This window comes from Vipera berus (assembly GCF_964194415.1).
Source record: "Vipera berus genome assembly, chromosome: 16".
NCBI classification, from domain to species: Eukaryota; Metazoa; Chordata; class Lepidosauria; order Squamata; family Viperidae; genus Vipera; species Vipera berus.
The window spans coordinates 7,944,902-7,960,908 of record NC_138219.1 but is presented as its reverse complement, the minus strand read 5'-3'; the positions used below and the strand labels follow the sequence as shown (position 1 = coordinate 7,960,908).

Sequence of the window (16,007 nt, the reverse complement as noted above, 5' to 3'; positions counted from 1 at the left end):
GACACAGGGCCCACCTTGGCCTGGGGCTTTTGGCTGCATTCCTCACGCGCAGCGTCCAACTCGACCACAGCACGGCGTGTTCGGGCACGGCCAGCCCCCCGGCGGGTGGGGAGTCTCCCTGCTGGGTGGGCAGGCGGGCGTCCGTCGCCCGGCTTCCTAGCTCAGCAGTTTTGGGTGCACGGAGAGGCTGGGTGGCCCAGCCCTGACGCTGGCCTGCCTGGATCCGCTTCCAAGGCTGAATAGACTAGAATAGAGTAACAGAGTTGGAAAGGAACCTTGGAGGTCATCTAGTCCAACCCATGGCCCAAACTGGTTAAAATCAGGTGATCTATGAGAATGGAATGGAATGGAATGGAATAGAATAGAATAAGAATTGTAGAGTAGAGTAGAGTAGAGTAGAGTAGAGTAGAATAGAATAGAATAAGAATTGTAGAGTAGAGTTGAGTAGAATAGAATAGAATAAGAATTGTAGAGTAGAGTAGAATAGAATAGAATAAGAATTGTAGAGTAGAGTAGAGTAGAATAGAATAGAATAAGAATTGTAGAGTAGAGTAGAATAGAATAGAATAGAATAAGAATTGTAGAGTAGAGTAGAATAGAATAGAATAAACAATTGTAGAGTAGAATAGAATAGAATAAGAATTGTAGAGTAGAGTAGAGTAGAATAGAATAGAATAGAATAAGAATTGTATAGAGTAGAGTAGAATAGAATAGAATAGAATAAGAATTGTAGAGTAGAGTAGAGTAGAATAGAATAGAATAAACAATTGTAGAGTAGAATAGAATAGAATAAGAATTGTAGAGTAGAGTAGAGTAGAGTAGAATAGAATAGAATAGAATAGAATAGAATAGAATAGAATAGAATAAGAATTGTAGAGTAGAGTAGAGTAGAATAGAATAGAATAAACAATTGTAGAGTAGAATAGAATAGAATAAGAATTGTAGAGTAGAGTAGAGTAGAGTAGAGTAGAATAGAATAGAATAGAATAGAATAGAATAGAATAGAATAGAATAAGAATTGTAGAGTAGAGTAGAATAGAATAGAATAGTTGGAAGAGTCGCAAAAGGGGATCATGTGACCCCTGGGCACTGAAACCATCATAAATACCAGGCAGTTGCCAAGCCTCTGAATTTTGATCAGGCGGACATGAGGCGGTCATCTAAGCGTGAAAAGTGGCTGTCAGTCCCTTTTCTCAGTGCCGTCGTAACTCTGAACGGGCGCTAAATGAAATGCGGTCCCTGGAGGACCCCCTGAGTGGTGGTGGTGGTGGTGGCGAAGAAACATCTGGAAAGGGTTTCATTTCCCCCATCCCCTCGCCCACTTACTTGGGGCAGGGAAATTGGTGGTGGTGGGGGGGGGGGGGAAAGGGGTTTAAGTGGAGGGTCCCCCCCCCGGGGGGGCGTGGCGTCGAGAGCTGGCCAAACCCCGCCCACCCCGCCCTTGTCTCCGCCCTCTCCGGGCTGGCTTGAGCCGGGAAGCCAAGGCGGCGCAGCAGCGTGGGGGAAGCCCGTGGGAAAACGGCGCGGGAGCGAGCGAGCGGGCGCGAGCGCGGGCGCGCGCAGGCAGCAGGAGGGGGCGGTCCCGGGCCGGGGGCGCGCGAGGAGGAGCCGGGGCGGCGCTGGAGGCTTCGGGCTTCGGCAGCAGCAGCAACATCAGCAGCGGGAAAGGGAGACGATCTCCGCGGCTGGCTCTCCCGCTCGTCTCCTGCTGCTGCTGCCGGGAGCGGGCTCCCCTGGGCGCGGTGGCTGGCGGCCGGGACGTGGCCCGGCGGGATGGCCCGGCTCTCGCTGCCTCGCCTCTGCCCGCCGCCCTGGCCCTCGCCGTTGCCGCCGCTGCTCCTCCTGCAGCTGCTGCTCTTGCTGCTCTGCCGCGGCAGCTTCGGCAACCGGCACGCCGTGCATTGGAACAGCTCCAACCCGCAGTGAGTACCCCGGGCCCCGGGGAAGGGCTGGAGGAGGAGGAGGAGGGCGCGCGGAGGGCTGGAAAAATTGGGGAGGGGGTCCTGGAGTGGAGGGGAGGGGTGTCTGGGAGCGGACGGGCGTCAGGGGATCCCGGGGCTGTGCGGTGCAAGGAGGGTCCCCCATTTCATTCTTCCTTCCCCCCCCCCCGCTGCCCTGACAGACCCTCTCCGGAGATTCCTCCTCGCCTGCCTTGCTCAGCTCTTGACAGCCCTCCCCACCCCCCACCCCCGTCTGGCGGCTGTCTGGACGGGGACCCCCGCCCCTTCTTCCCCCTTCCCTCCCCCGCCCTCATTTGCTCCAGCTCTCTCTCTCTCTCTCCCCCCCCCCGCCTACTCCCCGCCAAAGTCAAGGCTTGGTGGCCTCTCCAGAACTGAAGATCAGGGATTTGGAGCCGGCCGGGGGCGGCGGGGATGGGGGTGTCGCTTGGCCCCAAACCTACTTACCTACCTACCTACCTACCTACCTACCTACCTTCCTTCCTTCCTTCCTTCCTTCTTTCCTTCCTTCCTTCCTTCCTCCCTCCCTCCCTCCCTTTATTGCTCCCTCTCCTTCCTTCCTTCCTTCCTTCCTTCCTTCCTTCCTTCCTTCCTTCCTTCCTTCCTTCCTTCCTTCCTTCCTTCCTTCCTTCCTTCCTTCCTTCCTTCCTTCCTTCGGCTGCCGCTTCTCTCGCCCGGCAGCCGTTCCGCGCGGACCGGGCGGCTGGTGGGTCGGGAGTGGGGTGGGTGGGTGGAAAGCGTGTCGTGTGAACGCGCGCCCTTTGCTCCGCAACGGAGGAATAGTTGGGGCGGGGGTGGGAACCCGTGGCCCCGGCTGGGAGGCACTCCCCCACCCCCTCCTCCTCCTCCTGCTGCCCCACCGATACCCTACGAGTCCAGGCGGGGACCCCCTTGCCGGGGGTAGGGGTGGGGGGTGCGACGGGCGGGTCTCCGGGCGGGGGGGGGGAGAGTGGTGCGTCGGAGCGCGCGTGTCATGACCTATTTTCCCTCGGATTTCTTTTTTCTTCCTTTCCTTCCTTCTTTCCTACTTCCTCCTCCTCCTCCTCCCTCTTTCCTCCAAGCGACTCGAGAGTAGCCGGCAGGGCAGCCCGTGGCACGTGCCCAAGCAACTGCCAGACGTCCCGGAGGGGGGGGGGGAAGAGGGTGAAATTGGGCGAGGTTGTCTATTTCCAGCCGGCCCTGGGGAGGGAGAAGCAGCCGGGGCTGCCAATGGGCGGTGGGGAGGAAGGGGGAGGGGGGGTTTCAAGGGTGGGGGATGCCCTCGCCCACCCCCAACTGGCCTTTGCAGGTTTCTCTCCCTGGCTGCCCCCCCCCCCGCCCTCTGCCCGCCCTGCCCTTGGCAAAAGGCGTCCCGTCTTCCGTCTGCCTGCCCAAAAGATCACCTCTCTGGGCAAAACTTAGCCTCTCCTGGCAAAGTCTGGCCAAAAAAAAAAAAACCGATGGGGGGTGTTTTAACTTCTACGCAGACAGCCCCCCCCCCCCGCAAGCTCACGGGAGGCTGCTTCCTCCTGGTGTTCCACGTGGTCTGATCAGAGTCCTGCCTTGGGCTGCCTAGAGTGCAGTGGGCAGGGAAGTGAAAGGGAGAAAGTGAAGGGGGTGGGTGGGGGGGGGGGTCTTGGGGTGGTACAAAGCCGAGTGAGTGAGTGAGTGAGTGCCCGATCCCGTCTATGGGCTGGCTGGAAGGCTGACCCACCCCCACCCCCACCCATCCCCCACCCCCGAGCTCCTTCGGAGGGGGACAGGATAAGATCCTTCTTTATTTGCTCCCCCCCTCTCTTTCCTACTTTGCTTCCTTCCTTCCTTCTTCTCTCCTCCCTCTCCCTCTCCTTTCTCTCTCCTTCCTTCCACTCTCCTCCCTTTGTCCCTCTTTCCTCCTCCCTTCCTTCTTCCCTCCTTTCCTCCTCCATTCTCTCCTTCCTTCCTCCCTTCCTCCATTCTTTCACACTTTTCCTTCCTTCCCCATCCCTCTGCCTCTCCTTCCTTTCTCCCTCCCTCCCTTCTTTCTTACACTTTTCTTTCCTTCCTTCCTTCCTTCTTTCTTTCTTACACTTTTCCTTCCTTCTCTCCTTCCTTCCACTGTCCTCCCTTTGTCCCTCTTTCCTTCTCCCTCCCTCCCATTCTCTCCTTCCTTCCTTCCTCCATTCTTTCACGCTGGAGAAGGAAGCTCCATCCCTCTGCCTCTCCTTCCTTTCTCCCTCCCTCCCTTCTTTCTTACACTCTTCCTTCCTTCCTTCCTTCCTTCCTTCCTTCCTTCCTTCCTTCCTTCCACCAGGGCAAACCCCCACTGTGAGTGAGAAGCTCTTCTGCTCCACCCGCCACCTCCCCACCAAGGGCTGCAGACTGAATTCCCCTCTGGAGGGCCAGACACCACATTCCCCCCCCCCCCGCCTCCCTCTTTCTCCACTGTGGGACTGCCTTTCCTCTCCCTCTCAGCCTGGCTGGGAACTCTGGGAGTTGTAGTCCAGGAGCACCACCAATCCCAGAGCCCAGCCATCCACATTCCCTTTGCCCCAAATGGTTAAAAAAAAAACCCAACAACCGCTTTTTGCCCTTCACGGGGACCCGGATAAAAAATTCTCCCTTCCTCCGGCAATCTTTCTCTTGCTTATATAGATGGATAATGAATCAACGGTTGAAGCCATAATTTGGGGATTGTCATGGCTGCCAAGGGAAGCCACAGGGAACCGGATCGGGGAGGAGGGCCGGTGAGAACGGGAGGGGGGGGCGCTGCACGTTATCTCCAAGGCTCCATGCAGAACCACAGGGAGGAAAAAACAACCCGTTGTGCCAGGTGAAAGAGGGTGCCAGCACCGTTCGAAGCCTGTCCTCTATTTTCAACCTGCACAAAGGTAGCACAGGTGCCACCAGCCTCCGGGCACCCTTGTGGGTGATGTCTTCCCCAACACACCTGCCGTGCAGCTCCCGGCTCGTGCGCAGGAGCCAGAGAGGCTGAAACAAAGTGGGCATCCTCCGTGCTGGGCTGCCATTTGTAGCCACTCACCCCCACCTAATCCTGAGCCCGGCCTGGTGTGTGTCTCTCCTGCCCCATCCGTCCGTCTGTCCTTGCGCGTCTGACTCTCACGCCCTCCGTCCTGCGTCCCTCCGGTTTCATCAAGTCTGGGGACCACCCTTGCCTTTGAGAATCTCCCCTGAGGCGGAAGCTCGGCGCCCATAAATTCTGCCTGTGAATTGGGCTATGGCGGGCACCGAACAATGGCGGAGAGCGTGAGGCGGAGGGCCATATTTTTCTCCCTCCCCCCCCTTTTCTCTTTTCATCCGCCTCGCCGGTCGAACCTTTGCTAACTTGGCCTGCCAAGGACGGTTGCTAAGGAGATGCTCAGGTAAAAGTCTTCCAACGTGCCGGACCGCCTGAACGATGCCGAGGGCCCATCAGGTCAGAGGTCCTTTGCCTTCGATTTCGGGGTGGGTGGGTGGGGGAAACACCCCTGCAAAACATCCCAGTGTGCTTGCTGCAGTTGCGGCACCGCCTACCTCCTCTCGGCCCTGTCCTCCTTGCGTGGCAGTCACCCCCATCCTAGTCGGGGGTCCCATCCCCAGCTCTGGCCCTACAACACCCCAAGGGCATCGGCCCTTCCCGGCCGGCTCAAATGCACGGGGAGGAACACGGTTGCGCCTGCCGCAGAGCAGAGTTGCCAGCGCATCGTGGATATTTATGGCGAAGCAGTGCGGCAAAGCTGGCTTCGCTGCAGCCCGGACGGCCTCCCCGGGCGCTGGGTTGAGGGCTGGAGTGGGTCTTTGTGGGCCAGATCCTAAAACGGGCGGGGGGCTGTAAACTCAGCCAGCTCTTAGGCCTGGCTCCTGCTGCAGGATGCCGAACGTCTCCAAACGGGGCCCGCCAAAGACGCAAATCTTTAGGGTGCCAGAATTTATTTTTATTTTTATTTTCCTGGCACGGGGAAAATAATAATAAAAAAAATCTTCCTCTTCTCCCAGACCTCTTCTTCCTTCTGGTCCATCCCTTCGGGTTTGGGCCGATGATTTACGGCCCATTCGGGATAGACTTTCCAGCGAGCGCGTGCACGGCTGTGCAAACAGCCTTCTCTCTTTGTTCTCCTCGATGGCGGTGCCCGCTCGCCCTTGTTGGGTTGCGGATCTTCCGAGGGGGTTCACCGGGACACCGGCCTCAATTTTTGGGGGGGCTCCCCTTCTTCTTCCTCCCAGGGGCCTGGAGCAGCTCCCCTGGGCCCAGCTCTCCGATTTGTGCCCCGGTTCCTGTGACAGGGGCGTGTGTCTGCGCCAACGTGCTCCAGTCAACTGGATCGGTCCTCGCTTCCTACTTGCGTTCCTTCCCCTGGCTACGTGTCTCTGAGGCCCACGTGGGACACAAGTGGGAAAGTCCACCTTCCCCGGGAGCTGGTGGATCCTTCATTTCTTTTCCACCACTCTGGAATCTTTCTCCCGTATCAGATCCTCCATCTGAATCAAATCTGGCCCGTTGTCCACGCTGCCAGCGTAAACTGAATTTCTGCAAATCTCTTTTTGTTTTGTTTTAGGAATTGGGGTGCAGCGAGCGGCCTTGAGTGTCCAGTCTGTTCCTTCCCAAATCGTGTTTCCCATGCACCCCCTGGAAACTCTCCAGCTTTAACGCCGCTCCCCTAAATTTGCAGGGGTGTGTGTGTGTGTGTGTGTGTGTGTGTGATTTCTGAGTTCTGCCCTTGGCCTCCCCAAATTCTCAGAGACCGGCAACCCTCCTGATTTTAATAACCTGGTCCGTGTGTGCTTGCAACGTGCGGGGCGGTGTGTATTCCTCTGGACAAGGGCAGATGTGACTTGTGTGCTGATGAAGCCTGGAGCCACCCGGATGCATCTAGGAAGCAGGGAAGGGATCTGGGGATCTTCTTCGGCAGCCTGGGGAATCTTGTCAAGGGATCAACCCCTCTCTTCCTTTCCCTTTTAAACTTCCCGCCAGTTGTGTGCCTGAAAACATGTGCCGGCATTTCCTTGTCCGACTTAGGACCGGAATGGGGATCAAAATTCCTGCTGTTAAGCAAGGCAGGCCTTAAGGCGAGTCGCGCCCCACTCTACAACTTTTTCTTTTCTCACGGTTCTTAAGCAGATCGTGGCAGTCGTTAAGCAAGTCGCGTGATGGTTAAGCACTCTCCCCTTGACCTGGCTTGTGGGAAGCCCGCTGGGTGGGTCGCAAATGGTGAACACGTGACCCCGGGATGCTGCAACCGTCGTAAAATTTGCGCCAGTTGCCACAATCAGTGAGCGTGCAGGGATGATTGTAATGTGAGGATCGGCCACGAGCTGCTTCTCTTCAGTGCCGTGGTAACTTCGAACGCGGTTGTAACTCAAGGACTGTCAGTTGGACTTCCAGAAATGGCCTGGCTGTCAGGGATGGTGGTGGTGGGGTGTCTAATGACCCCTTTTTGGGGGTGGCTAGATTGGGGGAGGACCCTTTATACAGAATTACCTTTCTTTCAGTGCTGTTGTAACTTCAAACAGCCGCCAAGCACGCGGTCGTAAGCCGAGGACTTCCCCCTGCACCAGCTTTTCTTTGAAAGACCAAAACGCAAGTTTTCTCAAGCCGGGATAAGAACGATGCTTGTTTAAAGCTGATCAAGCCGAGATGCCAGCTCTCCAGGAAGTGAACCCCCGGGTCACACCTGACGTTTGTGGGCGAAGAGCGAAGGTGGCACCCCCGTCAAGCCAGTTTTGCAAAGGTGGCGTTGTCGGCTAAACCCCCGCTGAGCAAAAAGCCCCTGAGCATGGACAAAGAAGAGTGGCTTGGCATCTTGTCCTCCTTGCAATGCGAGAAGGCCCACCGCCACGGCAAATTATTCCTATTTTTTTTATTTTTCTTTGAACACACCCTTCCTTGGTACACGCTGCTACTTCCAGGATGATTCAGCCGATGAGCCGATCCTGACATTCAAACAGAGGCACGTGATGAAGAAGAAGAAGAAGAAGGAGCGGGGAGGGGGGAAAATCAAACCCCCAAACCCTGTTTTCTTATTCCCGACATGACAAGCTATTATCCAAACGGAAAGAGGTTTGTTTCCTCTTCCTCTCTTATTTCCACACACACAAAAAAATCTGCCTTTTCTGCAGGAGTTTAGAAAAACACATCAGAATCCCTTTCTCTTGATCCGCTCGGAGCCTGGGGACGAAAGCCCGTTAAGAAAAGAACAGTTTTGTTTTATTATTTCATTTTATTTCCACCGTCTTCTCCTCCTTCTCCTCCTCTCCTCTTTCCTCTGCGAAAACCAATTTCGAGGAAATTTGCAAGCCGGGGAAATAAAAAAAAAGCCATAATGCAAAAAATAAAATAAAATAAAAAATAAAACAGAGGCCCTGCTTTGAAAAAAAGAAAAATAAAAAAGCCGGGAGAAATCGAAAAAGGCAATTGAATGGTGATTTCATTCTTTCTTTCGCTGTTATTAGAGAGGTATTATTGCGACGCTGAGCTTTATTTGCGTGCCGCTTGCCGGGGGGGAGGGAGGAAACGGCACGTGTGGATGCCGAATTAAAGCTTGCGCGTGCACACGCTTATTTGTGTGTGTGTGTGTGTGTGTGTGTGTTTATGTGCGTATAAATATCTGCATCCATCGAAAGAGGATTGGAGAGGTAAACAGCCTCCGTGCGCTTCTAAAACTGGTCCAAATAGAGGATTTTTGCTTCCCTTTTTTGGGGGGGGACAAAGGACCCCACCCTCCCCAAACTCAATTTCTGTGGAAAAGGTGTGTATGTGTGTCACACGCACGCACACATGGTGGAGAGGGTCTTTCTCGTTGTCTTTAAAATTAAGCAAAATCCTATTAACCTTGCTGCCCCTCATTCAAATCTTGTCCCCTCCCTCTCATTCTCTCTTTCCATCTCTCCTCTCTCTCTTTCTTTCTTTCTTTCTCTTTTTCTTCCTCATCCCCTCCCTCTCTTTCCATTTCTCTCTTATTTCTCTGTCTCTCTCCCTTTCTTTTGCTCTTTTGCTCTTTGTTTCTTCCTCTCTCTTCCTCTCTCTTTCTTTCCCTCTTTGTCTTTCTATCTCTCCCTTCTCTCTCTCTTTCTCTCTCTTCCTTCTCTCTCTCTCTCTCTCTCTTTCTCTCTCTCTCCCTTTCTTTTGCTCTTTTGCTCCTTGTTTCTTCCTCTCTCTCTCTGTCTCTCTCTCTCTCTCTCTCTCTCTCTCTCTCTCTCTCTCTTCTTTTCTCTCGGGAATGGTGTGACTAGGCGGGACCTCCGTCTAGGACAGCAGAGTCTCCGGCTTTTCAGCCACAACAGCGGCTTCAATTCAATATCTGGAAATGGTTTATAAATCAGATTTGCCGGATTGTGCTGTGGTTTCTGAGACCAGGCCATCTTCCCCTGCACCAGCATTAAAATATATGCTGGAGATGGATGGAGAATTTTGGAGGCTAAGACTTTTAAGACTGCTTTGGCTGTCTCCTCCAATTTACACCTCAAAAATCACTTTTTTTTACTCTATTTGGGGGCCATTTTCAGCCCCCAAAGATGCTCCTTAAAAGGAGGGTCAGCCCCCCCCCCTCCGCTAACAGTCTAGCCCTGCCCCTTGCTCTGTGCGGCCCCGCCCACTCGTCTTCCCCTTGCCCAGAGAAGGGGCTCCCCCAGGCTCATTTCCAGAATATCTCAGCATTCAGTGGCCTTGTTGCTAAGTGAGATAGTTGTTTTGGCCCGTTTTACGACCGTCCTTGCTGCAGTTTGTTCGTCGAATCTCTTTGTTTGTTGCTCAGCGAGTCACCCGGCTTGTTAACACAGCTTCCCCCTTGACTTTGCGCGTCAGAAGGTTGCGTGACTGACCCCGGGATGCTGCGACCGTCATAAATATGAGGCCAGTGGCCAGGCGTCTGGATTTTGATCACATGACCACGGGGGAGGTGGTGGCGGTCGTAAACTCCCCTTATTTCACAAAAGACACATTTTGCCAAAATTTTGGCCGCTGGATCACAAGGTGTAAAAGGAAACTGACCTCTTACAATAGAAATTCTACTGTTCTGTTCCATTCTGTTCTGTTCTGTTCTGTTCTATATTCTGTTCTATTCTATTTTATTCTATTCTATTCCATATTTCCTATTCTATTCTATTTCTATTTCTTTCTATTTCTATTTCTATTTCTATTCTATTCTATTCTATTCTATTCTATTCTATTCTATTCTATTCTATTCTATTCTATTCTATTCTATTCTGTTCTGTTCTATTCTATTCTGTTCTACTCTATTCTATTCTATTCTATTCTGCTTTCTCTCCTATTCTCTATTCTATTCTATTCTATTCTATTCTATTCTATTCTATTCTATTCTATTCTATTCTATTCTATTCTATTCTATTCTATTCTATTCCATTCCATTCCATTCCCTTCCCTTCCCTTCCTTTTCCTCCTTCCCTTTCCGGATCGGACGTTCTTTGCATGGGTTGGGTTACAGCTCCCATTATCCCCAACTAGCACATTTAAAAAAATAAAAAGATCTGCATTGGGGAAACCCTTGCCTGTCCTGGGTGCTTGGTGCTTATCCAAAAGTGGTCAGAAATAGGAAAAGAACAAGAAAAACAAACTCTTAGCCAAGTTTCTGTTTTGATTCTGTTCTTCTGCCAAAAGTGTCAGTTTTCCATTCTTGTGATTGTTTAGGCTTTACCCTTTGCCCTCGGACACGATTCACCCGAGGTGTTTGGAATCTTTCTTTTTCCCTCTTTTCTCTCGTGTGTCGTTCCATTCAGACGACCCATCTTCCGGGCAAGGACTGACTTCTTCTTAAGGGATCGTCTCTGGTGTCCCTTGATGGGGCTGGGGAGAGAGACGGCTTAAATGAAAACCGACACAAATTAATTCCTAGCTAGCATCACTACAATCGGAAAAGCCAAGTTGCGTGTTCACCCATGCCTCTACTAAAGCGGGATCGCGTTTGGATTGAGCGTGAACTCAGCCACTCTGGTTTCTACAGGAGAGACTGACCGATGGTGGCTTGCACCGCGGCAGCTTGTGCAGGGAGGGGGGAGTTCACCAATGGTGGCTTGCACGAGAGGAGCCGATGGTGGCTTCCCCGGCAGAGGCCAGTTGATGGTGGCTTGTACTGGAAAGGCCAGCCAGTGGTGGTTTGCAGGATGGCAGCTTGTGTGTGTGGGGGAGAGTTCACCAATGTTGGTTTGCACGGGAGAGGCCAGCCAGTGGTGGCTTGCCCGGCAGAGGGCAGTTGATGGTGGCTTGTACTGGAAAGGCCAGCCAGTGGTGGTTTGCAGGATGGCAGCTTGTGTGTGGGGGGGAGAGTTCACCAATGTTGGTTTGCATGGGAGAGGCCAGCCAATGGTGGCTTGCCCGGCAGAGGGCAGTTGATGGTGGCTTGTACTAGAAAGGCTAGCCAAGTGGTGGTTTTTAGGAGGGCAGCTTGTGCGGGGGAGAGCTCACCAATGGTGGCTTGCACACCAGAGGCCAGCTGATGGTGGCTTGTATGAGAGCACCTTGCCACGGGAGAAGCTTGCTCAAGAGGCCAACATTCCTGAAACTGGCTTTTTTCAGGGGTCCGGGACAGGAAGAAGACCCCGTGATTTGATCTGGAGAAGATCGCCACTGGCAAAGCGCCCCCCCTCCCCTGTTTCAAGAGGGATTAGAGATCAGATGAAAACAAATCCCAGATTTAAAGCAACGGTTCAAGGACTCTGGCCTTTGAGCAGCGGCAAGGAAGCATCCTCCCCCAATTTTGGGGGGCTGGAGAGAGGTTGGTGGATCGGATTTCCCCCCGGCAGCGTCCTCCAGCCACAAAATGAGCAGCAGCCCCCAACTGAATCAGCAAAGGGCTGGGAGGGGAGCGGGGTGGGGGGTGGGCGACTTAATCCAGATTAACCCTAGGTTAGAGATTAAAGGGACTTTCCCTGCAGCCCTCTTAATCCTGTTAAGGCTGCTTCTCTTCTCCGCCTTCCCGTTTCTCTTTCTTCTCTTTCCCCCAGCCTGGGAAATCCAGAATCCTTTGCAAAAGCGCTTTTCAAGAAAATGTATTAGTCAGAGAAGGTGCTACCCCACTCCTGGTTTTATTTTTATTTCTTTATCGCCACGACAGACACACACGGCTCTGCTGCTCCAATCAAGCCAGGCGTTGTGACACGACACTTTGGGGTGCTCTGTCTGGCTGGGACCAGATTAAATATTATAGTGCAGCAGTGAGCATTTTTTCCTTCCTTCCTTCCTTCCTTCCTTCCTTCCTTCCTTCCTTCCTTCCTTCCTTCCTTCCTTCCTTCCTTCCTTCCTTCCTTCCTTCCTTCCTTCCTTCCTTCCCTTTGTCCAGGAAAGAGAGGATCAGCCACAATTCTCAACTTTTTTGCAAGCTTTAAATTCCACGTTTGTTTCGCCAAACAGGGCATCACCCGAAATGCTCTTTTTTTTTTACCCGTCATACTCACAAGGACAGAACACAATTGCATCCCGGTTTGCCCCGTAATGCTCAGCTTTTCTTTGCCTAACGATGGTTTGCTGAGTGAATCACTCGTTGCAAGAAGCCAGCAAGGCTGGGTCACCAACCACGAGGTTGGGGCGTGCTCACAAGCTGGCTCCAAGGCGAAACCATCATGCTGTGGTTGTATGAATGAGTAACGATACCGGTTTTGGGGAAAGAGGGATACGCACCATTGTCTCTGTTTGTGGTTTGCTTCGTAGCTTCCCCTTGTCAAACTTGTCAGTGTTTTTCCTTTACTTTTGAGCATCACGGTGACCAGTTGGGTGAAAGGAAAATTTCTTGCTTCTTGGGGTTCAACAAATCTCTGGCTTTGCCATTGGGTGACGCTACTGTAGCTCATCAACCACGATTCGTGGTTTAACATGAGGCCGAACTAGGGCTGTAGGGACTCTTGTCAAAGTGGAGACATCTATAGGGTCCGAACTACGGTGTCAATGAGGATCAGAAGCTTGTTCAGCTAATTTCAGGGGGCAAAAGTCCTCTTTGCTGAGTATTATTATTATTAGGCTGTCTGTATATTCACTTCATTTTTCTGTTGTTTCTCATTTCCATGGATTGGCTCAGCTGCTTTAGTGTGATCTAGACAAATAAGCAGGCAGTCTGTCTCCAACGAGGAACTAAAGGATAGTTAACAAGGCATTAAACGGTTTCAGCTATAGGCAGTCCTCGACTTATGACTTATTCGTTTAATGACCGTTCAAAGTTACGAAGACGCTGAAAAAAGTGACTGGCAACCAGCCCTCCCACTTAACAACCGTCAGAGCATCCCCGTGGTCATATGATTAAAACTCAAAATTCTTGACCACCAACATTTACAACGGTTGCAATTCCCTGCTAATTCTCAGTATGATTCTTCAATTTGTTCAAAAATTGTTGCTCTTTAAAAATAAAAAGTTTATGTGGTGAAAAAGGAGAACCATTCTAAACTAAGAATAAATCAAACAAAAATAAAATACAGGGAGTCCTCAGCTTAATGACCGCAATGGAGCTCCAGGTGTGTGTTGGCTAAGCGAGAAACTTGTTGAGTTGTGAGTTGTGCCCCATTTTATGCCTTTTCTCACCACGTTTGTTAAGCCGAATCGCTGCCGTTTGTTGTGAATCCGGCAGGATTGCACAGCTTTGCACCCCTGCACAAGGCACCCAGTTTCTCCACCCTCCGAAGCATGAAGCGTCTTGCCCCGGAGCATATGCAAAGCGTTTTTCTTCTCTGCATTAACTCTGGCACGTCTGGAGCACCAGGTTGCAACATTGGGAGGGGTTCCTTGAGCAATTTGCACTCGGGGCCTTTTCTGTTCGCGGAGACAAAGCAGGACCTGTTAGCCAGGATCGTGGGAAGTGGGGTGTGGATTCACGCACCCCGTTTTTTGACAGGAAGAGGCCAAGCCAGGCCCCGTGGGCAAGGCAGCTCCGTAGCCGAGCGTGTGACACAGGGCACCTTCCGCCAGGTGTCCTTTTAGCTGGCTTTTACTACACTTGTAGGTGTGAAAAGAGGTGTGCCCCCCCCCCGCACCAGTGCAAATGACAAAGCTGGTCTGTCGAAGAAGGCAAAGAGTTTTTTCTGAGCATGCACAGAAGGCTGGTGCACGAGACGAAACTGGAGAGCCGAGCTTGACGTGTCCAGAATGCAAAAGGGGAGGTGTTTCTGAGCATGCACAGAATGCTTTGGGCGTCTTTGGACTGCTGGAACCAAGTCCGTCTCAAGCTTGAGTCATAGTGGATGGGCCCTTGTTGTCAGTTGTTTGATCTCATCCTGCGTTTGTCGAGAGTGCCGAATGAGTACCCCATCCAGAAAAAGGGGGGCTGGACCCCCAAAACGGAGGCCTGCCTGTCTTGCAAATCGCTCCGTGAGCTCATCCTGAAATTCGGAGCGGTCCGGATGTTGTTTTCATCTCTTAACTAGTCTGGAGTTGAAAACAGGCCCGTGTTTTGCTTCCAGGGGAGACCGGCCCATAGAATTCTTACCCAAGCAGCATCTCTAAGCAGGAAGGGATATTCCCATCATGCTTTGCTCTCAGACGGGATGCTCTGGCTTGCTTGCCTGCCTGCTATCAATAGCAAGAGGGTTTTACTTCTCTCTCTCTCTCTCTCTCTCTCTCTCTCTCTCTCTCTCTGTGTGTGTGTGTGTGTGTAAAATCTCCCTCAGTCACTCTGTCTGTCTGTCTGATTCTAGCTAATCTCTCATCTCTATCTAATCTCTCATCTCCCTGTCTAGCTAGCATCTATCTATCTATCTATCTATCTATCTATCTATCTATCTATCTATCTATCTATCTATCTATCTATCTATCTATATCCTATCATTCTCCGCTATCTTTTCTATCATTTTCATCTATCTGTCTGTCTGTCTGTCTGTCTGTCTATCTATCTATCTATCTATCTATCTATCTATCTATCTATCTATCTATCTATCTATCTATCTATCTATCTATCTATCTATCTATCTATCTCTATCATTCTGTCATTCATTTTGTCTTTCTGTCTGTCTGTCTCTATCTATCTATCCCAGGTGGACACAATGCAACCTTTTTGGAGCATTTGCAACATCCCGCTCCATTTTCCCTCCGTGACAAGCTGCCCGCTGCGGCACCCACCCTGTGCCCGTCTCTGGCTGGCACGGGCTGCATCCTGTGTCTTTCCTCCCCCCCCCCCCCGCGTTCCTGTTCCTTTCTTCCTCCCTGCCAAAGCCTATCGGGGGTGGGGGGGTGGTCCTGGGTCCTGGGCGCCATGCCTGGCCTGCAGTAGCCCTGCCAGCCTTCCCCTTCGCCCGCCCAGCTCGTGACAGGATGATGGAAAGTGTCATCGCCGTAAAAGCTGCTCTAAAAACTCAGCCGTGCAGAAGCAACAGCTTCTCCATTCCGCCTGGGGGCTTAACTCTTCCTCGGCCAAGCTGCCGTGGGGGTGGGGTGGGGGTGTGGCTCCTGTGAGCTTCCCACGGGGGAGTGGGGGGGAGAGAGAGAGCAAAGCTCACCCACAGCAATTTTTTTTTTGCTGTCCGTCCGTCCTTCGCTTCTCCGAGATAGACTGCCTCTGCAGGTAGAGGCTCGTCACCGAATACCCATCTGCTCACGATAAACAGGCTGGCATTTTATTCCGAGGAACGTTTTAGGCTTTCTCCCGACCAGGTGCCAGGCCGAAGCAGCACCCTTTTCCCCGCCCCGAAATTGTGGGCCTTTATTGTTGCAAGATAATATTGTGCAATTTAATATTGTTGCAAATCCACCATTATCGCAAACGTTGTTGGAAGCGGTTAAATAAATAAATAAAACGCATTCCCCCCCTTCCTAATTGTTGCACGATTAGACAAATCGGCGTATTGGGGGGGGTTGTCCTTGGCTTAATGGAGCCCAACATTCCTAACGGTTGAGTGGATTTCGCCCTGTTTTACGACCATTTCTTGCCACGGTTCTTCAGCGAATCCCCGCGGTTGTTCAGTCGGTCACGTGGTCCTTAAATTCATCCGGCTTCCCCCCAAGGGACTTCACTGGTCGGAAGGTCGCAAAAGGGGGGAAGTCACGTGACCCCTTGGGACGTGGCGACCGTTGTAAATTTGAGTCACGCGTCTGAATTTCGGTCACGTGACCACGGGCTGCTGCTACGACGGTTGTTAAGTGTGAAAAACGGTCCGAAGTCA

General features: G+C 52.1%; 1 protein-coding gene across 1 annotated transcript in view; it reads left to right on the top strand.

Annotated features, from left to right (window-relative positions):
• The first annotated feature begins 1,571 nt into the window (after window positions 1–1,571).
• The window catches only part of LOC308675335 (ephrin-A3-like), a 28,715-nt gene continuing 14,279 nt past the window's right edge, over window positions 1,572–16,007 (top strand). The window contains exon 1 of the mRNA XM_081340569.1: window positions 1,572–1,922. Coding sequence (XP_081196695.1) covers window positions 1,774–1,922 — 149 coding nt within the window. The 5' untranslated portion in view covers window positions 1,572–1,773. The remainder of the gene's footprint in view (window positions 1,923–16,007) is intronic.